This window comes from Corylus avellana, chromosome ca2 (genome assembly GCF_901000735.1).
Source record: "Corylus avellana chromosome ca2, CavTom2PMs-1.0".
In the NCBI taxonomy this organism is placed as follows: Eukaryota; Viridiplantae; Streptophyta; class Magnoliopsida; order Fagales; family Betulaceae; genus Corylus; species Corylus avellana.
Window position 1 is genome coordinate 19,750,219 of NC_081542.1, and position 21,683 is coordinate 19,771,901.

Consider the following 21,683-nt stretch of genomic DNA (forward strand, 5'->3'; position numbering starts at 1 on the left):
CAATCTCCACCATCTCTCCTGCAGGTATATATATTGTTTTATTTTATAACTATAAATATTGATTTATTTTATATATAATATTGTTTTAATATTGCAGAATATTGTTTTATTGCACAATATTGTGTTGTTTTATAAATTTGATGTTTTATTCTGTCATATATTTCAATAATGCACTGGATTGAGTATTTGTGAGCATCTAATTGAGGTGAAATTTTTTTTCTTTTTAGGAATATCTATTAATTAATTTCTTATTGTACGTTGGATATGCACATGCGTGCAAAATGATGTTTCTCATGCTAGCTAGGTTTTTGTTTGAAAATATAATTGCAAAAGGTTGGCTTATTAGTAAAGAATTTATAAAACATTATATGAATTTTAATCTATCATTCATTTCAATATCGTTTGACCTTCTAATTAAGTACGTGTAGTGCGTGGTGATATATAATATTTATAGAGATTTAGTTTAAGACTTTGTTTAATTAATATTCAACGTTAATGAGTTTTTTAATATTCTTTTAACCATAAACGTTATGGATTAATTTGTAAGTTATAAAGTCACACAACGCGAGGATTCAATCCGAATTACATGGATTTAACGGGAAAAAGAGTTGGCAAAAGTGCAAACCTTGTCAAACTTAAAGAGACGTGCTATATTGAATAAGTAAAAAGTCATGACTTTGTTTTTTAGACTATTTTTTTTCACACTTTTGTTTTGAGTTTTTTTAACAAATCTAATCATAATTAAACACATAACCTAAAACACTTGCAAAATATATTCAATTTGATTCTTACTTAATTCTATCGCACATATATTATTTTTTCAAACAAAAAAAAAAAAACCATACAAAACGGATAAAATTTTGGTTAATTTGAGGAACTTATATAGCTTTTTCAAGTTGAAATATAACGCATTAAAATTTATATTACCTAAAAACTAGTTGGAATTTTGTTAAAATTGTGATTAATATGAAAGAAATTAATCTAATGTGTCAATAACCCAAGAAACGTCCGGACCAAAAATATCTATTACCAAAACATTTGCCATATTTGCAATACACTCAAAATTCCTTTAACCCTTATATATATCATATACAAAATAAATAAATACACCAAACAAAAGAGTTGTATGACCCATGCATGTCATCACCTACTAATTAATGCCAAAGTCTAACAACATTGAACCTAGATTTATTGTATTTAGGGTCCTTATAACGAACCTAGCTCGGTAGATGTATTAGAACAACCTTATAAAATAACCTAGCTAGAATTAATTTGTTTAGGGTCTCCACCAAAGAAAATGCTTAATTTTGGATCAAGTATTGTTTTTTTTATTGGTTTTTCTGGATTAATTATAATAGATAAGTGTTATAAATACACACTTTGGTACGGATGAATGTAGATACGTACGCATGAATATGTATATATTTTTGGACATAAACAATTTAATTAATCATATACGAGAATATATGATTAAATTTTTTATGTGGTTCAAATATTTAGGTTTCGGTTTATGTTTATATATTTGAATGTGCTTGAAATTTGGTATACAATTTTTAAGTCTTATATATTTATTTCTAATTTATGTACGTAGATAAAAATGGACAAGAGTTGGATGACAAAGTCTAGGGGTACGAGGGAATACAGAGACGGGTGTATATTGTTTGTGGAGTTTGCAGTTAGTAACTGTAGAACCCCTGATGGATTCATCTATTACCCTTGTAAGGTTTGTCGAAATAACCGGCGCCACCCGCCGGGTTTCGTATTCGACCACTTGACAAGGGGAAAAGGAATGATGCCGGAATACACACTTTGGTTCTATCACGGTGAGAAGCATGTACAGGGTCTTGATACCGGGTCTAATTCCAATCGCCCAGCCTCAGATGCGGGTACATGCGCAAATCAGGGTGGAGACATGCATGGAATGTTGCGTGATTTATTCGGCATGCACGAAGTAGTTAGGGAAGACAATTGTGAGCCTCAGGCCGTAGTGCAAGGGGGTGAGGAAATTGTGACCGAAGAAGCCGCTGAAGGCGATGCACTAAAGTACTATGGCCTTCTTAAAAAAGCGGAGAAGCCACTTCATACTGGGACAAAACATAGCAAATTAAGTGCCACTGTTCACCTGTACAACTTGAAGTGCGTTGGTGGACTTAGTAACTCGATTTTCTCGGCTTTCCTAGAGTTCATCAATCAGTTGCTGCCCGAGACTAGTGAAACTCTGCCGTTTAATACATATGAGGCGAAAAAGTTTTTACGAGACATGGGACTAGGGTATGAGAAGATTCCAGCGTGCCGTAATGACTGTATGCTATTCTGGAAGGGCAATAAAGAGTTGGATTCATATACCGTATGTGGAAAATCTAAATGGATGGAAGCAATCAATTTAGATGAGGACGGTCAACCCATATCATCGGGCAAGAAACGTCCGGTGAAGGTGTTGCGGTGGTTTCCACTCATACCACGACTACAGAGGTTGTTTATGTCAGAACATACAGCACGCTTTATGAGGTGGCATGCAGAAGGCCGCACTAAGGATGGCATATTGAGGCATCCAGCCGACGGCTTAGCATGGAAGTCATTTGACAATTTACATCTGGAGTTTTCAACGGACAGCAGGAATGTAAGGCTCGGACTAACCTCTGATGGATTTAATCCATTTGGGAATATGAGTACATCTCACAGCATTTGGCCTGTAATGGTTGTACCCTACAACTTGCCTCCTTGGATGTGCATGAAACACACATCTTTTATACTATCATTGATTATCCCGGGCCCAAGTTCACCTGGAATGGATATAGATGTCTACCTTCAACCCTTAATTGAAGAGTTACAAGAACTATGGAATGTAGGGGTACGCACATATGACGTCTCAAAGAAAAATAATTTTGTTATGCGAGCGCAGTTGATATGGACAATTAATGACTTCCCAGCATATGCAGATTTGTCTGGATGGTCTACCAAGGGTGAGAAGACATGTCCTTGCTGTATGAACTCGACAAGGTCGAAATGGTTAAAACATGGCCATAAATGGTGTTATATGGGGCACAGGCGATACTTGCCCATGGATCATCCATGAAGACGAAACAAAAGCACATTTGACGGCAACGTAGAACTAGAATGTGCCCCTGATGTGCCAAGTGGAGATGAAGTCATAAGCCAATTAGAAGGGGTGGTGTTTGGGGATGAGAACGCCGGTCAAGCAAGGGAGGCTGAGGAAAAAAAAAGAAAGAAGCAGAAGACGAATACTGGCCAAAAAATGTGGAAGAAGAAAAGTATTTTCTTTAGGTTGCCGTATTGGAAAAATAATTTATTGCGGCATAATCTTGATGTTATGCACATAGAGAAAAACGTCATGGACAACATACTTGGTACAATACTGGACATTCCAGGGAAAACGAAGGACAACCTCGCCGTCCGCTTAGATTTGCAAGAAATGGGCTTGAGACGTACACTTCATACATTTGTGGACCCGCAGGATGGTAAGACCTATTTTCAACAAGCTACCCACACGATGTCCAAGGATGATAAAACATATTTTTTGAAAGTGCTACGAAATGTAAGGGTGCCCGACGGATATGCCTCGAACATTTCTCGTTGTATACAACTTAAGGACCGTACGATATCGGGGTTAAAGAGTCATGACAGTCATGTACTGATGTAGCAGCTTCTACCTATTGCATTGCATGGATCACTTCCAAGCAATGTGGTTAGACCTCTTGTTGAGATGTCCACATTCTTCAGGTGCCTATGTTCAACAACATTGACCGAACAGGATATTGACCGACTACAGTGTGACATCTGTATCACGTTGTGCAAGATGGAACAGGTTTTCCCCCCCAGCTTCTTTATGAGCATGGTTCATGTGGTCATACATCTTATCCATGAATGCCGACTCGGTGGACCTGTACAGTATAGATGGATGTATCTGGCAGAGAGATAAAATTTGTTTACGGATATTCTTCCATTTTTTGGTTTCAGGTGCCAATACATGACAAGTACTAACTAAACTGAAAATATGTATTGGTTCATATTTAGGAGCCTTGAGTATTCAAATCTAATGTGCGCAACAAAGCGGCTCCTGAGGGCTGCATTGCGGAGGGCTACATAGCAACTGAGTTGGTGACATTTTGTTCGAGATATTTAGAGAATACACCAACCTTTCACAATAGGATACAAAGAAATCTGGATGGTTCAAAGGGAAATGGAACACGAGTCCGACTCGACCGAATCACAATGACACAGATACGCCGGTATATTATGTTCAACTTGGACGAGTTTCATCAATTGCGGACGTAAGTAGAGATCTTTTGTTGGCACATTGCATGCTCAATGAACTTGTGACAATATTGCTCGTATTGAATTATAATTAACATAATTTCGAATTGTAGGATGCACATAGATACGCTTAGGCGATCATGCAAACAATAGACTGATAAGCTAAATGAGATGGACAAATACCTATATAGAAAGAGATGTATAGCAGGATAATAAATTAGCAATAGGTTGACAAGTAAATACGAGACGGACAAATAGCAGGATAGAGAGCTATGCATGTATGACAGAATATTAAGTCAACAATAGAGTGATAATTTAAAATGAGACGGACAAATACGTGTGTTTATAGAGATGCACTTACAGGATAATAAATCAAAAATATATGTGATTCATTAGCTGCTCAGAAAAATATTTTCACACACCATGTGGTAGTAATTAGCTGAAATTTTTTCGCGTTAGCTGTCACTTCCCTCTCTGAATTAAGGAAGGACCGGGTTTTATAAATAATTAATCGAAAAATTAAATTTATTATTTTCTCTTATGTAAGAAGAAAACAGACGGGTCAGAAGAAAAAAATGTGTGATCACACAACCAGAAATTGATCTTTATCATATATATATATATTGGGATTGATTCCTACCATAAAAAATAAATCACAATATGACATACCATTAATTGTACATGTAATATTGTTCAGAGGTGTTGTTTCAGTGAGTTGTCCAATCAACTGAAAATTACGTTTAATCTAATGCAATAAAAATTCACTAATTCGAAACACGTAATAATAAAAAGTTGTCAAGAGGTGTTATTATCGACTGACTTCACTGTTTGCATTGTGACCGCATGGAGGGCCAGTTTGGGTTGTTGAGGTGTTTTTATGTGTTTGTATACTCCATTCATTGTAGCAGGTACATGCTTCTGATCTTATGACACCTAGCTCTTAATCAAGCATACATACATATATACAACCTACCAGATCATGCATGACTTGATACGTGACGTCAAGCTCCCACAAAAGCACTTGTTACGTAATGTAGTTGGAAGAAAGTTTATTGCACCTTTATTTATTTAAGGGTTAAATACTAAAAACCCTTTAAGAGATTGAATTCTTTATTTTTTGCCCTCTAAATTTTTATTGTTATGATCAGAGGTATTTGTGATTTTCATAAAGATGGAGATGATACCTTCATTAAAATTTTGTTCAAAACTTAACGAAATACCATATTAGCACCAATTAAATTGTGACATGTGTCCTATAATTAATTTATTATTTTTTAAAAAAAAAATTAAAAATTTTGCTTTTGTTTAACACAATTTTTTATATACTAAAAGTACTTTTTAACCTTTTTAACACAATATATACCAAACACCAAACGGGCTCTTACTAGCTAGGTGACGTCAAGCAACCAAAGCACTTCTTACGTAATGTTGGAAGAAGTTCTTGCACGCATGAGTCTATACATAGCAGTCTTCAGCAAGGTTGAGTATCACAAGTTCCGTTTCCTTTGGCTGCTCAACTGGCTTAATTTGATAGTAAGTGTTTCAAGCATCTCTTATAAATTAATCTTCGGCATAATTGTTGCTGTCGTCGCCCTTACTTGGCATTTTTCCTCTTTCTTATTACTGTTTATCTTTTATTAGTTAACAGATATGGTATTAGTTACCGTTTTCCTTTCTTGTAATCCATAAATCATATCTTAATTTCGTATTCCTCATGATATGGTGGCTAATTTGCACTGATTTACTATTTCGCAAATTTGGTAGAATAAAAGTTTATGAAACATGGCGACCCAAACAGGTTGGAATTTTATTTACCCTCTTCGAGTTCTGATTCGACGGGAATTGGAAGCAAGATAATCTATAAGAGTAAGGTTATTTAGTAAGCTGTAATTTGACTGTTATATAACTTAATAATATGACAGTGAAAATTAGTCATTAGATCAACATGCATTTGTTAAAATAAATAATAATTAATTTTTATTATCACGTCATCCTAATTGTATTGAGAGTCATATAGCATTTTACAAACTAACATTACTCTTTCAATAACGAACCAAGACGACATCTTGCAACGTGTCATCAGAGGTGTTACATCTTGCATATATTCCTGGTCAGATCTTCATCAAATTCAGTGGTGATTGGCCGTGGGGGCTGGTGTTATGAGATATTGCACCAGGCCACTAGATATATATGACAGGGGTGAAACCACCCAACAAGAGAGGCTGGGTTATCCACTCCTTATAATTATGCCCAAGGTCTTGTCCACAAGCAATGTGTGATTATTCCTCAAGACCCTCCCTTATGTGTAGGCCAGTATTTTTCCTGATCATTGTCACAGGGTAAGTAGTGTAGGCCCCATAAATCCCGTGGGTACCATATTAAATCACCAGTTATCCCAAAAGCTTAAGCTAATTATAGGAAGAGATAAATTTAATAACTTAATCATTACTTTAACACCCCCTCACGTGTGGGCTCAAACTCTTTTTAATAGGTAAGGCCCAACACGTGGAATATTTAATTTAAATGAGAGGTGATTTGACGGAGTCAAATTTCAATCCCAAGATCGTTAGCTTTGATATCACAGAGAAATTCGTAGGCTTAACTCATTTCATAAAACCGGTTCAATAAGAGAGGGTTGTCCACTTCCTATAAATATGCCAAAAGTCTTGTCCACAAGCAATGTGGACAAGAGTTAAAGGTCTAGAGTTCGAACTTTAATTCCATCATCCACTTCTCATTTCAATTAAATATTTCACGTCTTTAATTCATCAGTTCCTATCAACTTAGGTTGAATCCAGAACGGACATCCTCTACTCTCTCTAATGGGTAGTTTTTTTTTGGTTGATTTTTCTGTTGTAGTTCCTGATTTTGGGTACTCTCCAAATCCAGACAGTGAGTAGTAAAATCAAATTCCAAGTTCAAAACTTTCGATTTTGTTTACATTTGATTGATATGTTGTTGCTTGCACAGATGGAAGTTATTCCTCCATGATCTTAAAATTATTCATGGACAAACATGAATAATTTGTTGAAAAGAAGCTCCGCCTAGACCAGATATGCTGCCTCTGCAGATCAAAATTTAATTGAAAAAAAATTCTGGATTTTTTTTTTTAATTATTAATATTTTTTAATAAGTTTTTAAATTTTAGTAGGTGACTTGCCAAAAATAGCACGTCACCATTTATTTAGGGTCATGCCAATATTGATACACCAATTGGTGACGTGTCAATTTTTGGCATGTCACTAAAGTCCTAGTAGCGACACCCTAATTTTTAACTTGCCACACACGTACTAAACTTTAGTGACGTTTTTGGGCCTTAAAACATCATTAATGGGTAATCACTAAAAATTAAGTTTTTTTGTAGTGACTTCATCATTACAAAATGTTTTTGAATACTATAAAGTCAAGTGTAGCTGTTATTGTATACTCATGGTAAAAAATTGAAAATTGACTCTATGTGAAAAGTCCGTGATTCCTATACTTACGGAGAAATGTGAATTCATATATGTAGCTTTGCGAATGTGGTGACCTCACGATCATTTTGAGCATCTTGTGTCGTAGATCGCGTGTTAGATTCTTTCGCGCGTGTTACTGTCTGGCGGGGCATTGACTTAGTCTAAGTCAGTCATGCACAAGTTTACTAAACTTTATAATGTAGTAGTGATATGGTAATTGTATTTCAAGAAGTATATGTTGACATTGAGTAACAATATAGAAGCTCTAATTAGTTTATTAATAGGTTTATATGATCAATTTAAATGTAAAGATTTTTATTAAAGATTTTTCGTTGCCTTGATTTATTTATATGGCAATATTTAGTTTCGTTGCCTTGATGTAATATATATGACCGTATTCTGAAAAAGGAATGGGTTTGGGATTTCCAATTAAGTCTTGAGAATGTGATTGCTTTGTTTGGATTTTAGAAATCCTGAAATGCTTTTCCTTTATACATTATTTGATTTCTACAGTTAACTTAATCTAAAAAGGTCAAACGAGTATCACTAATTGGCCATTTTTTTGTATTTTTGTATTTATTTTTGCTTCTCCCTCTGGTCCTCAAACTATAGACATTTTGCTTTGTGATCCACACACCGCCACTGGTGGTTGTTGGAAGAAAAGTTGCACGTTTGTTTAATTGCTGTTAGTAAAATACTTTACCTAACTTTTAAAGAATCAATATTCAATAGTTGCTTTACTCCTATATATAACAGCATGGGCTATCTGCATTGTCTTCTACATCGATCCGGTCCATTTTGTGAGAAACTCTCCTGCAAAGTGCAAAGGTTGAGTATCACAACTTGCCAAAGAGAAAGGCCCTTTGACTGCGCAACTGGCTTTGATAGTAAGTGCATGTTTCCATCATCTCTAATAAATCTTCGGCATTCTTGTTGCTGTACCATTGTGCATTAATTTGTTTACACAGCTTATCTTTCTCCTTTGACGTCTCTTGGTCTAAATGTCTAATAACTACTTACACCGTTTCTCTGTCTTAACTTTTCGTCTCTATAAGTGTATGTAGTTTGCAAAATTCGTAATAAAATTCTAATATTTGAAAATTTTATACTATATTAATTTCCAAAACGTATCTCGCTTCTTAAAATAAATAAACTAACACTAAATGACAGGATGCATGTTTATCAATCAATAGCAGAATAATTAATAATTAACTAAAGTAGTCTAGTTGCATGTAAAAAGATTCTTGAATTTAACATTATAACATCATTATCTTGGACCTCTTTAGTGTTTGAACACAATTACCAGTACAAATCATCATTATCCATAAACTTAAATTATTTCAAAATAGATCAGAATTTGTTGATGTTCACATCGATATACTTACTTTTTGTAGCCATCACTCTTCATCTATATACTCACCTAATTAAAAATATTTCTATATCACCAGTTTGATCATTATGTATTAATTAATTTATTTTCTATCTCATTTTATTTCCAAAGAAACAAGAAAAAAAATGGAACAAGGTGCTATCAACACGCCTCATGAAAGAAGACAAAAGAAAAAGATGACACTACCAAGGAGTGAGACATTTCCATCAATGAGTCATCCTCAAAGGGCTGCTTCTGGACAAGCTATCAATCAACAAGAATCCTCTTCCATTCCATCATTTCCTACACACTTGGATCAGGGAGCATCTTTTATTCAACAACAACCATATGTGTCAAACCTGGAATCTGATAGTTTAACAAATCACAGACAAGTCGCTAATGCAGGAGATGCTAGCCTTCAGGCTCTAGGGGCGCTTCTCGTTAAAATTCAGCCTTCTTTAAGCTCTCTTCTACAAGATTTGGCAAACTGGGACGTAGCTAGGTCTTTACCGGCGCCAAACTTTGACAAACCCCAAGAAACTTGCTCACTTGCAGAGACATCACCAGAAGAACTGGAGCAGATAGATCTGTCAGAGAAGCCAAGCACTACTGATGGGAGTAAGTGCTCGATCTCTCAATTCATAAAACGTATATCAAGATCGATAAGTTCATGTGTCAATTTTTCCTATAAATTTACATGATTTTGTTGTTGAAAATATCTCTCTGATTTAATTGATACCAAGCACCCATATGCTTCGTATGGGGAAGGTTTTTAGTGTTAGAACACAACGAACATTATAAAACATCTTTATCCATAAGAACAAGAAGATTGATTGATGATAACGTGTGATCACTTTGATAAGATAGAATAGATGCAGGACTCTAATATTCAGATTAGAGTTTATCTTGTAATGTTTATATATATTAATGAAAATCCAGCTCATAAGTAAAGAGAATTACATTCAATCAAATCTCTGTGTTCTCATATCCACAAACTTAATTATTCTAAAATAGAGAATATTTTTATATATGCTCCTTGTTGTGCATACACTTATGAGGTTTGTGTCTCACATTGATAAAGTATAAAGAAAAAGAGTTGTTAATATACCTAAGTGGACCTAAGCCCATTAACTTCGGCTTTTGGGCTAGAAGTGGTGTCATAACATTATTAATTTACTCTTTCTTGACTCCCTTAGTGTTTCTCTCCCCAACAACATAGATATACAGTATATATACCTACGGGCCATCTAGAGAAGACTAGAAAGCTGGGCAGAATTGTTTGTGTGCAATCTCGCTCGGAACGAGATTGCAACCGAGGAGCAACGGAGAGGCTCGTCCGCAACCTGCCGAGGCGCAACGGAGAGGCTCGTCCACAATCTCGTCCAGACGAGATTGCAGATGTGGGATAAGTAGGAGTCACAGAGAGGCTCGTCCGGACGAGTTTGCAGATGCGCCGTACAGTTTTGCTGAAACCAACTGTATTTCGTATTATTATTAGGTTTAGGGTTTGGGGGCCTATAAATACATGTTTTATAGACCCTATAACGTAGCTTTTGATTATTATTCAGTTTTTATCAATAAGATTACTCAGAGTTAGGGGTGGGCAGATTAACTGTTTACCGCCTTCCGACCGCTTATTGACCGCCACCGAACCATCATCGACCAACAACCGACTTTCGGCAGTCGGTAGGCGGGATAAAAATATTGTTTCGACATCGGTTCGGTTCAATAAGCGGCATAAAAATTTTTATCGGTTAACTGACAATTAACTGACATAGCTGATTTTTCAACTAAATTTTGAATTTTATCTGGTAATTTTTCGTATTATGTTTGTCCAGCTGATTTGTGGTTGGTTCATGTTCTATCAATTTTCCTTTTCTTTTCATTTATAAAGACATGTTCTTTACTGATTATGTAGTTACAAGGAAATTGATAAATCTTAACAAAAAAACTTGTAACTGACAATTAACCGACTTAACCGATCACCTATTAACCGAGTAACCGATTAACCGAAGAATTCGAAACTATTCTTTGTCGGTATGAAGTTAGTTAATTAATCGACTTAATTGACTTTTATGAATCGGTAGGCGAAAATGCCCCTACCGACACCGACTGAACCGATACACATCCCTACTCAAAGTTGAGTTTATTCATTATTTTCCTTCAAAACCTAGAGAGTATCTAGTGTTTAGAGAAGATTTCTTACTATCAAGGTCTTAGAAGTATTTATCCCTTCTTCTTGCTGTTCTTCTCGCATCTCACAAAGTCACGCAGCATCAGTTGATATGAGAGCCTAAGTTACTTTCCATGAATAGGGAGGGGCAACCGTTGTGTAGACATGAACGAAGTATACGTGCGAACAGAGGCAGCACGTAAGGAGTAACCGTGATTCGTTTGCGGCACATTGAGGAGATGTTTAGTGGTATAGCCGTGTAGAAGAGGGAGTGGGTGCCTGCCCAACACGGTGGTACGCGGAGGCAGAAGGGGAATTTATCATTAAGAGTGAACCTATCAATCCTTTTGCGGAGTAGGTAGTGTGGAGGAAATTCCCTATGAAACAAACTCATTCTATTCCATGGGAAGCAGGTGTCAAGCTAGACATCCTAAAATTTCAAGGTTGCTTGCAACCTAAAGAGTTCCTTGATTGGGTGGTTACTGTTGAAGAGGTTCTTGACTTCAAAGGGGTGCCTGATGAACGACGAGTCTCTTTGGTGGTAAACAGATTCCGGCGAAGAGTTGCGGCGTGGTAGCAGCAATTGAAGCAAATTAGGGTGCGGCTATGCCAAGAGAAGATCAATAGTTGGGAGAAACTATTGAAATACATGAGAGTTGTTTTTTTGTCCCATAATTATACCATGTGCCAAAAGTCACAGAATTGGAGACAAGGTTCTATATCTGTGAAGGAAAAAAATAAAAAGTCATACAAAAAGAAGGTGCCTGGAGAGGCAGTGGAAGTCAAGTATCAATAGGTGTCCCGATACATTGGTGGTACGTGTCAACAATTTCAAACTACATACACCATGAGAGGCAAGGAGTCCAAGCTTGCCATCGATCCAAGGAGTTGTGAGAATGTAGTCTTGGAGAAAGTGGTTTGAAAATTGGGGCTTCAAACCAAGAGGCATCCTACTCCTTATTGAGTAGAATGGCTCACAAGAGGAAACGAGGTAAATATTTCTAAACGTTGTCTTGCGTCCTTTTCTGTTGGACCCATAAATTGGGATGATGTGTGGTGTGATGGTCGACATGGATACGTGTCACCTATTGTTGGGAAAGCTGTGACAACATGAGAAGGCTGTTGTCCATGATGAAACAAGGAACACGTGTAGCTTCGTGGTTGACAAGCTCAAGTTGACGTTGCTACCTAACCAAGATGCAGGGTCAAAACCTTCACAAGGGGATGGTCAACCACTAGTAGCAAAGCCGAAGTTGACTGACATGGAAAGAGCCATCAAGAGGGTAGTACCGGAAGCAGGTGAGGATGACATGGTTTCCTATGGTGAGGTGATGTCTCAACGGGAGGAGGTATGACTAGACGAACGGGGTATGCGGCTCGACACCTTAGCCATTATTCACAAGCCTCAATCCCACCTACCAAATCTGTATTATGTGGAGGAAGATGAATAGGTTGACGAGGAATTCCAAGAAGATGGATTCATTGATGAAGAGTTCAAACAACAAGAAGATGTTGAAGAGCCTTCACAGGGATTCGCAGATTGGGATCCCCCACCAACATGTGATCTTGATGAGGAGGATGAAGATCCTAAGAAAAGACCCTTGCCATCAAACCAATAGGGAGAATACATAGTAGATTAGGTTACTACCATGTTTGACGACCTCTACCCCGAAGAAGATGACCCATTGGAAAATGGAGGACCCACGAATGGAATTGCAAATTCTGATGTTGTTTTCAAACCTCATGAGGTTGATGAAGACCATCCAGGTGAAGTGCCTAATTTTAATGATAAGAAGTTGGTTATGTTGATTTCCTTGGTCTAGATGATATTTTGTTAAATTCTCATAACAATGATTGTGATGAGTTTTATGCGATTGAGGAGAATTACATGTTCACAAGGGAAACAACGACTGACCCATTCTCGAGTATTTTTATGGCATGTGAAAGGGAAAAAGTACGAGGGAAGCACGACAAGCCTGATGTATTGTAAGGAGGTGTGAGGAGCCTTCAAGACAATCATCAAGATCTTTGGATGATTAGAGGCATCACATTTCTAATGAGTGTTGCCTTGTTTTGATTTTGAGAAAAGGGGAGTGGAACTAGTTGACAGGGCACTCGAAGGACTGTGGAAAGAACCATTCGAATTCGAGGATGAATTCTCTCCAATAGAGAGGAGAATGATGTAAGGGAGAACGGGTGGAAACTTACCCCCTACGGACTTCAATAATGAGGGTGTGAATTCGAGGATGAATTCTCTTTAACCTAGGGAGGATGATGTAGACCGGAATCCTTATAAGGATTCCATAAAGAGGAGCGATGATATATGGGGAAATTTGTACCTGATAAGTTTTACTAAAAAGGCCATATCTCGAGTTTAAGACCTTGGATTGGAGCAAGCTTGGTGGCTTTGAAAATCTGATTCAAAGATCTACAAAGTCATATGTCACGAGGTTTAGCTAATTCTAATTTTTATTAGGTCAAAACGGGCCATTAAAAAAAGAATAGAAAGATGGGCAAAATTGTTCATGTGCAATCTTGCCCGAACGAGATTGCAGCCGAGGAGCAACAGAGAGGCTCGTCCACAATCTCATCCGAATGAGATTGTAGACAAGGGATAAGTGGGAGTCATAGAGAGGCTTGTCCCCAACCTCGTCCGGATGAGTTTGCATATGCGCCGCATAGTTTTGCTGAAACTGACTCTATTTCATTTTCTTATCAGGTTTAGGGTTTGAGGGCCTACAAATACATGTTTTATAGACCCTACAACGTAGATTTTGATTATCATTTAGCTTTTATCAATAAGATTACTTAGAGTTAAGTTTCTTCATTACTTTCCTTCAAACCCTAAAGAGTATCTAGCGTTTAGAGAAGATTTCTTAGATTCTTTGATATACTATCAAGGTCTTAGAAGTATTTATCCCTTCTTCTTGTTGTTCTTCTTGCATCTCATGAAGTCACGCTGCATTAGATATATATTCATAGTATCATACTGTTTATGTATTGATTTATTTATTTTCTCTCATTTTATTTCTAAAGAAACAAGACAAAAATTTGAAGAAAGTGCTATCAATTACAAGCCTCATGAAAGAAGACAAGAGTCTGTTGGGATTAAGTTTACAAACTAATACCCAAATATACTGACACTCAAAAAAATAGAAAGAACAAAAGACAAGATAAAAATAATACTTTAATATTTAAGAGAAATATCAAGCTTCCACTTGCTTCTTGCTTTTTAATTGCTTACTTAATCTAATGTACATAATATCCTTATATAAGGATTTCTTACATGTGAACACATACATTACTAACTTACAAAAGTCAATAAAAGTTGCTATAACAATTATAACACTTAATACTATGGTTACAAAGTCCACAAAGGTGGCTAGCACTCAAGAGCTAAAACTAAAAATCACAAAGTCTAATAAGGTTGCCGCCTAACAAATATTCTTTTGACTTCTAAGGCATGCATAATTTACTAAGCTAATTATAAAGTAAAAGAAAGCTGCGCCGAAATGCTAGAATTAATTAGAAGGAAACGTGTACAACATTCTTGCATGGTTTCTTTGACTTTACATTTTTATTTACACTTCCAACAAGCCCCCTCAAATCAAAATGCCTTCATGCTAAGCATCTCACGTAACGTGTTGAAGGGTTCAACTGGCAGTGGCTTCATGAAGATATCAGCTACTTGTTCCTTGGTATTACAATACTCAAGTTCAGTTGTCTTCTACTTCACATGGTCCTTCAGAAAATAAAACCTGGTATCAATATGCTTGCGCCTTCCATGTTGCACTAGATTCTTTGAGAGCTTGATTGCTAACTTGTTGTCCACATGAATCACAGTAGATTTTTCTAGTGGGTGATTCAGTGACCCCATAAGATTTCTTAACCATATGGCTTCACAAACAGCAGAAGAAATTGCTACATACTTTGCTTCACATGAAGACAGAGCTACAATTTCCTGTTTCCTTGATGTCCAAGAAAAAGCGGTTAAACCAAGAGAGAACACATGACCAGTTGTGCTTTTCTCTCATCTTGGTCACCTCCCTAGTCACTATCTGAGTAACCAACTAATTCTGCATTTTCACCTTAAGTATAGAAAAGGCCGAAGTTGAGAGTACCTTTAATATACCTTAGAATCCTCTTTCCAGTTAACCAATGAGATTCTCTTGGTGTCTTCATATAACGACTTACGAGTCCAACGCCATAAAGTATGTCAAGCCTTGTTATTGTCAAATACCTCAAGCTTCCGACGAGACTCTTGCACAAGGTTGAGTCAACCGGCTTTCCTTCTCCTTCTTTTGACAGCTTCAGTCCTGTTGTGACAGGAGTCTTGACAGCATTACAATTATCCATCTTGAACTTTTCTAATATCTATCTCATGTATTTCTTTTGAGAGATAAATATTTCACCATTTTCTTGCTTCACTTCTATCCCAAGAAAATATGACATCAGTCCATTGTCAGTCATTTCAAATTCTTTGAACATGGACTTCTTGAACTCTACAAACATCTTTTCACTACTACTAGTGAAAAACAGATCATCCACATATAGACAAAGTATCAGAAATTCTCCTTTGTCGTCAGTCTTCATGTAGACAGAGTGCTTATATGGACATTTTATAAATCCATTTTGTTGAAGATAATCATCAATGTGAGCATTCCAAGCTCGTGGTGCTTGCTTTAGGCCATACAAAGCCTTCTTCAAATGATACTCCTTATCTTCTTGTCCTTGTGAAATAAAACCTTCTGGTTGTTCCATGTACACTTCTTCCTCAAGTACTCCACTGAGAAAAGCTGATTTGACATCCAGTTGGTATATCTTCCAAATATGATGGGCTGCAAGTGAGATCAACAGTCTCACTGTGTCAAGTCGAGCAACTGGCGCAAAGACTTCTTCATAGTCAATTCCATATTTTTGTTTGTAGCCTTTACCAACAAGCCTTGCCTTGTATCGATCAACGCTGCCATCTGTAGTTCGCTTGATCTTGTACACCCATTTGACACCGATCGTTTTCTTCTTTGGTGGGAGTGCCGACAACTCCCATGTGTCATTCCTTTGAATAGCATGGATTTCTTCTTCCATTGCCGATCTCCAACAATCTTCTTCAACAGCTTCTTAAAAGGTTAAAGGCTTATGATTTGCATAAAAACAGAAAAGATTTGTTTCTTCTTCTTCTGAACGTTCATAGACATCCCTGAGACTTCCCAGCTTGATAGGAGTTGGAATTCCACTGTTACTATTGTCACTGGAAGATGAAGACCCATATGTAGGACTTCTGTGTATTTAAGAGGGTGAAATAGGTTGAGGAGATGTTGGTGGAGTAGACGATGTCACAACTGGCATTTGCTCTTCAGATTCATCTGAGACAACATTTTCTTTGTTCGCTTCTTTACTGCTCAAATTCCATGCTTCTTCTTCACTAAAGATAACATCTCTACTAACCACTACTTTATTTGTTAGTGGGTTATAGAGCTTGTATGCCTTTGACTCTTCACTGTAGCCAATAAAAATACACTTTTCACCTCGAGCATCAAGCTTCCTTCTTTTTGCTTCAGGAACTTGAGCATATGCAACACACCAAAAAATTCGAAGGTGTGCAACACTAGGTTTGTATCCACTCCATGCTTCTTGATGTGTCATGTTCTTGACACACTTTGTTGGGCACTAGTTCAGCAAATACACCAAGTATGCTACAGCTTCCGCCCACAATTGCTATGGCAATCTTTTCTCTTTTAACATGGATCTCGTCATGTCAAGGATAATGCGATTCTTCATTTCCGCTATCCCATTTTGTTGTGGGGTATAAGCAGCAGTGAGTTGATGTCTAATCCATTTCTCTCAACAAAAATCTTGAAATGCATTTGAGGTGTACTCACCCCTTTGATCAGATCTAACGACTACAAGCTTGCAATTACTCTTTTGCTTTGGCGAGCACCTTAAAGTTCTTGAAAACAACTAAGGCTGAAGATTTCTCCTGAAGAAACTAAACCCATGATTTTTTGCTGAAATCATCTATGAAGATAATGTACTTGTTCCCTTCAAATGACATGAGATCCAATGGCCCTCAAATATCAGTGTGCACCAACTGTAGTGGTGCTTTCGCCCTCCATGCTGTACCATTTGGAAAAGAGAGTCGTGACTGCTTACCAAGTACACATCCTTCACAGATGTGGTTTGCTGAATCAATTTGTGGTAGACGATACACCATTCTACCGAAAGATAATAGCTTTAGGCCATTAAAGTGAAGATGACCAAAGCATAAATGCCACCGCCATGACTCATTTTTAATGAGTCCAATGAGGCATTTCTCGATCTACGTATTTAGGTTCAAAGGAAACATACGGTTCTTGGTCATTTGAACACGCGCAATGAGCCTTCCACTTGTATCTCTTAGAGAGAGAACATTATTCTCCATGTGTACAATATATCCTTTTTGGAGAAGCTGGCCAATACTTAGGATATTGCTCTTCATACTTGGGACAAAGTAAACATCAGAGATGAATTCTTCCTTGCTGTTTTTCTGGAAGATCCGAACTTTTCCTCTTCCTTCAACTACAAGTTTTGAGGAATCTCCAAGGCTCACGTTTCCGCAAACTCCTTCTTTGAGTTTAGGAAAAGTTTATTTTCTTCCACACATATGATTGCTTGCACCAGAGTCAAGGTACCCAACATCATGTTGACCGCTTGAATCATTGTGTGCCAATAAGAGAGTAGAATTCTTACTCTCACTGCTTGATGCTTGAACAAGGTTGACATGACCATCATTCTTGTACGAACATTCTGAGGCATAATGTTCATATTTTCCACAGTTGTAACATTGGACATTCTGCTTTTTCCTGTCAGAGAAATTTCTCCTTTCCTGAGATGGACCACGATCATTTGTATTACCGTGTCCTTGACCTCGACCTCGACCACAGTAGTTGGCACCACCACGTCGGGAATTCCATTGACCACGACCTCCCTTTGGTTTGTCAAAATTTAATTTTGACTCCAAAGCTTGCTCAAGAAATGTGGCACTTGCATTCTTCAGAATGAGTTGTTCATGAACTCGGAGAGATCCCAGCAGCTCCAAGTCTTTTGATTCCTCAATTGCTGTCAGCACGTGCTCAAATTTGGGTGTGAGGGATCAAAGTATCTTTTCCATGACATGAACATCTTCAAGTTTTTCGTCATTTCTCTTCATTTCATTCACGATTACAAGTAATCAAGAATAATAATTAGAGACATTTTCTCCTTCATTCATATGGGCAGATTCAAATTCAGTCCTTAATGATTGAAGGTGAATTCTCCTTACTCAGTCAACACCTTTGAAAATTGTATTGAAGGTATCCCATGCTGCTTTGCTTGTTGTCGCTTCAGCAACCTTCTCAAACGTTGAATCATCAAATCCTTGATGATGGAGATACAACGCCTTCTTGTCCTTCTTTTTTTGGTCTTTTGAGAGTGACTTTCTGATCTGCAGTGTAGGTGGCTTCTTGCTTCGGAATGGGCTTAACAAACCCGGTATTGAAAATCTCCCGGAGATCTTGTGATCCAAACAATGCTTTGAATTGGATGCACCATTTCTCATAATTTTCCTTTTTCAACCAAGGAACTTGAATGTGCAACATATTTGAGGCCATGACTGCATTGCTAGGAATAAACTAGCTCAGATACCAATTTGTTGGGATTAAGTTTATAAACCAATACCCAAATACACGGACACTCAAAAAAATAGATGAACAAAAGACAAGATGAAAATAATAATTTAATATTGAAGAGAAGTATCAAGCTTCCACTTGTTTCTTACTTGTTAATTGCTTACTTAATCTAACATCCATAATATCCTTATATAAGGATATATTACATGTGAATACATACATTACTAACTTTCAAAAGTCAATAAAAGTTGTTCTAACAATTATAGCACTTAATACTATGGTTACAAAGTCCACAAAGGTGGCTAACACTCAAGAGTTAAAACTAAAAATCACAAAGTCTAATACGGTTGCCACCTAACAAATATTCTTTTGACTTTTAAAGCATGCATAATTTACTAAGCTAATTAAAGTAAAAAAAAGCTGCACCGAAATGTTAGAATTAATTAAAAGGAAATGTGTACAACCTTCTTGTATGCTTTCTTTGACTTTGCATTGTTATTTACACTTCCAACAGAGACAAAGGAGACACTATTAATTAGGAGTAGCTTAAATGCTAGCACGTCACAAGGAGGATCGGTGGAGATAAATGTAGAGGAGCCAAGCCCAAGTGAAGATTTTGAATATCAAACTAATGGCCGTAATGGGAGTAAGTATCTCTCTCTCTCTGGTCTAATTACAAATTATCTTATGGAAAAGTGTTGCCAATGCATTTGTTCCATGATATCCGTTCCATTCCACTAAAAAAACTGAATTGTGAAATAGGATAAAATGTTTTGTTATGCACCTTTTGTAGGCCAAGAAACAACCCAAAACAATAATAACAAATCAAGAAAGAAAACAACAATTACAAATAGGTGCACACAAGTACACAAAGAAGAAGACAATTAAATTTCACATTGAAAAGTAAAACCACACTCCAAACAACACGTAGAAGAGGAATTGAATAGGTGTTCACAAGATAATGCTGAATTTAAATATTATAAACCACAATGAACACTTAATTATGCATCATATTAGAAAATAAAAATTCTTCAACAGTAAAATAAAGACAAATAAGAAAATATCAATTACAATACAATCAGCACAAGGACTTTGGTGACGAAGTGAAAATTTTTTGAAAAACTTTTCAAAAATAAAACTACTATAGAAGAGTAAGGATTACAAGAAGTTCACATTTATAAAACCTTTGAAATTGACACTATTTTATATAAGACAAGCGACTCACTTGTCTTCTACTATTGTAGCTCTTCCTTTTTGGGAAAAATGCAATTTACTCCCCTGAAGTTTCAAGAGGTTTTCAATTTTAACCCCAAAGTTTAAAAATTGGCAATCTACCTTCCTGAAATTTCAAAAATTGGCAATTTAAACATTCCGTTACTAATTTCCGTTAAATTGGACGAATTTTTTTTTTTAAAAGCTTGAGGGTAATGATGTAATTTCATAGATTTTCGTCTATTTAGATGGAAAAATTAAACGGAGGGTTTAAATTGCCAATTTTTTAGATTTTAGGGGGGTAGATTGCCAATTTTTGAACTTTGGGGTTAAAATTGAAAAACCCCTGAAACTTCAGGGAGGTAAACTGTATTTTCCCCAAAATTTTTCTACTTGATCTATTTTATCAAAACTCCAGTAGGCTTATATTGTTGTTGATGAAAGGTCGTGGTTTACAACAAAGTCTCTAAAAGAGCAGTAACAATTGAAAGCATAAAAACCTAAACTTTCTTTCTTAGTACAAGGACAAAAAACTCTTTTTTCTTTGAAAATATTGCTTCCAATCCCAACATGCAAAAAAACATGTTCTAAAAGCCCTTAAATAGACTTGAGAAAGTAGCCCTAAATTTGGATGGGGTAAGTAGCCCGTTCGAAGTGGAGCAGCTTCTAGTGATCTAGTTTTTGAGTTTTTTCTTCACAACCTGCTTTTTCGAACTGGACACTGTAAACGTTGGAATTAGAAACGTTTCATGAAATAAAAAATTGAAGCATTTTGAATTAGCTTTCCAACGACACCAAGTTTGACTTCATCGGATGTTGGAATTAAATTTATTATCGTTTTACTCTGGCTGGGTCAATTTTGGAAGTCTTCCGTTCGAATGACACTTAGAACGGAGCTCTCTGGAAAAATTCATTTTTCATTTGTCTGCTAACCTATTCGAACGAACAAAATCTTTGTTTCGACTATGCATTGAAAACTTGATTTTTACAAAGATTCCTTAAAACATTTAGTCTAAAACAAAATTACATCAAGGTATTTTGAGAACCGAATTAGCCGAGACTAAATACCTAACACACTTGTTGCAAATAGGTAAGGTTATGAGATGAAGTATGAAAAACTCTAAACAGATAAATATCACAATTTTATGCGGAATTAACAGATATATATCAAAACAAACATTCACCAAAATATGAATAATCACACACAAAGATTTTGGTGACGAAGAGGAAACCTTTTAGAAAACGTTTTAAAAGTAAAACCTCTCTGGGGCAGCCAAACCCAAGAAATTACTATCAAAAGATTATCCAGAGATTACAGACACTAGGAACACTTACAACCCTTTGCAAGACCTTGACTCTATAAGATCGACAAGCCTCCAACTTGTCTCCTCGCTCACAATCTTCTTCAACGTGATTCTCCTTTATCGGACCCTTCCGATAGACTTCAATTAAGCACACAATCAATACTAACAAAAATCTTCTAAGAGGAATCAATTTGGCTCACAACAAAATAATCACTCAAGCACAGCCTCACACGAACTCTCTGGGGGTGAAAA

General features: G+C 36.5%; 1 protein-coding gene across 1 annotated transcript; it reads right to left on the minus strand.

The window, feature by feature from the left end:
- Positions 1-16,558: 16,558 nt before the first annotated feature.
- LOC132169274 (uncharacterized) lies at positions 16,559-18,845 on the minus strand. Its single transcript, XM_059580334.1, has 5 exons — positions 18,581-18,845; positions 17,927-18,367; positions 17,618-17,827; positions 17,423-17,484; positions 16,559-16,939 (listed from the first exon to the last, which is right to left on the minus strand). The coding sequence occupies exons 1-5, from the start codon at positions 18,843-18,845 to the stop codon at positions 16,559-16,561; spliced, it is 1,359 nt and encodes a 452-aa protein (XP_059436317.1).
- Positions 18,846-21,683: the final 2,838 nt, after the last annotated feature.

Coding starts and splice junctions, on each gene's coding strand:
- LOC132169274 (XM_059580334.1), bottom strand. CDS start 18,845: ATGAGAAATGGTGCATCCAATTCAAAGCATTGTTTGGATCACAAGATC. Junction 18,368..18,580: donor CTTCAATACAATTTTCAAAG/GTGTTGACTGAG, acceptor ACGTGCTGACAG/CAATTGAGGAATCAAAAGAC. Junction 17,485..17,617: donor TGTTCAAATGACCAAGAACC/GTATGTTTCCTT, acceptor ATCTTTCGGTAG/AATGGTGTATCGTCTACCAC.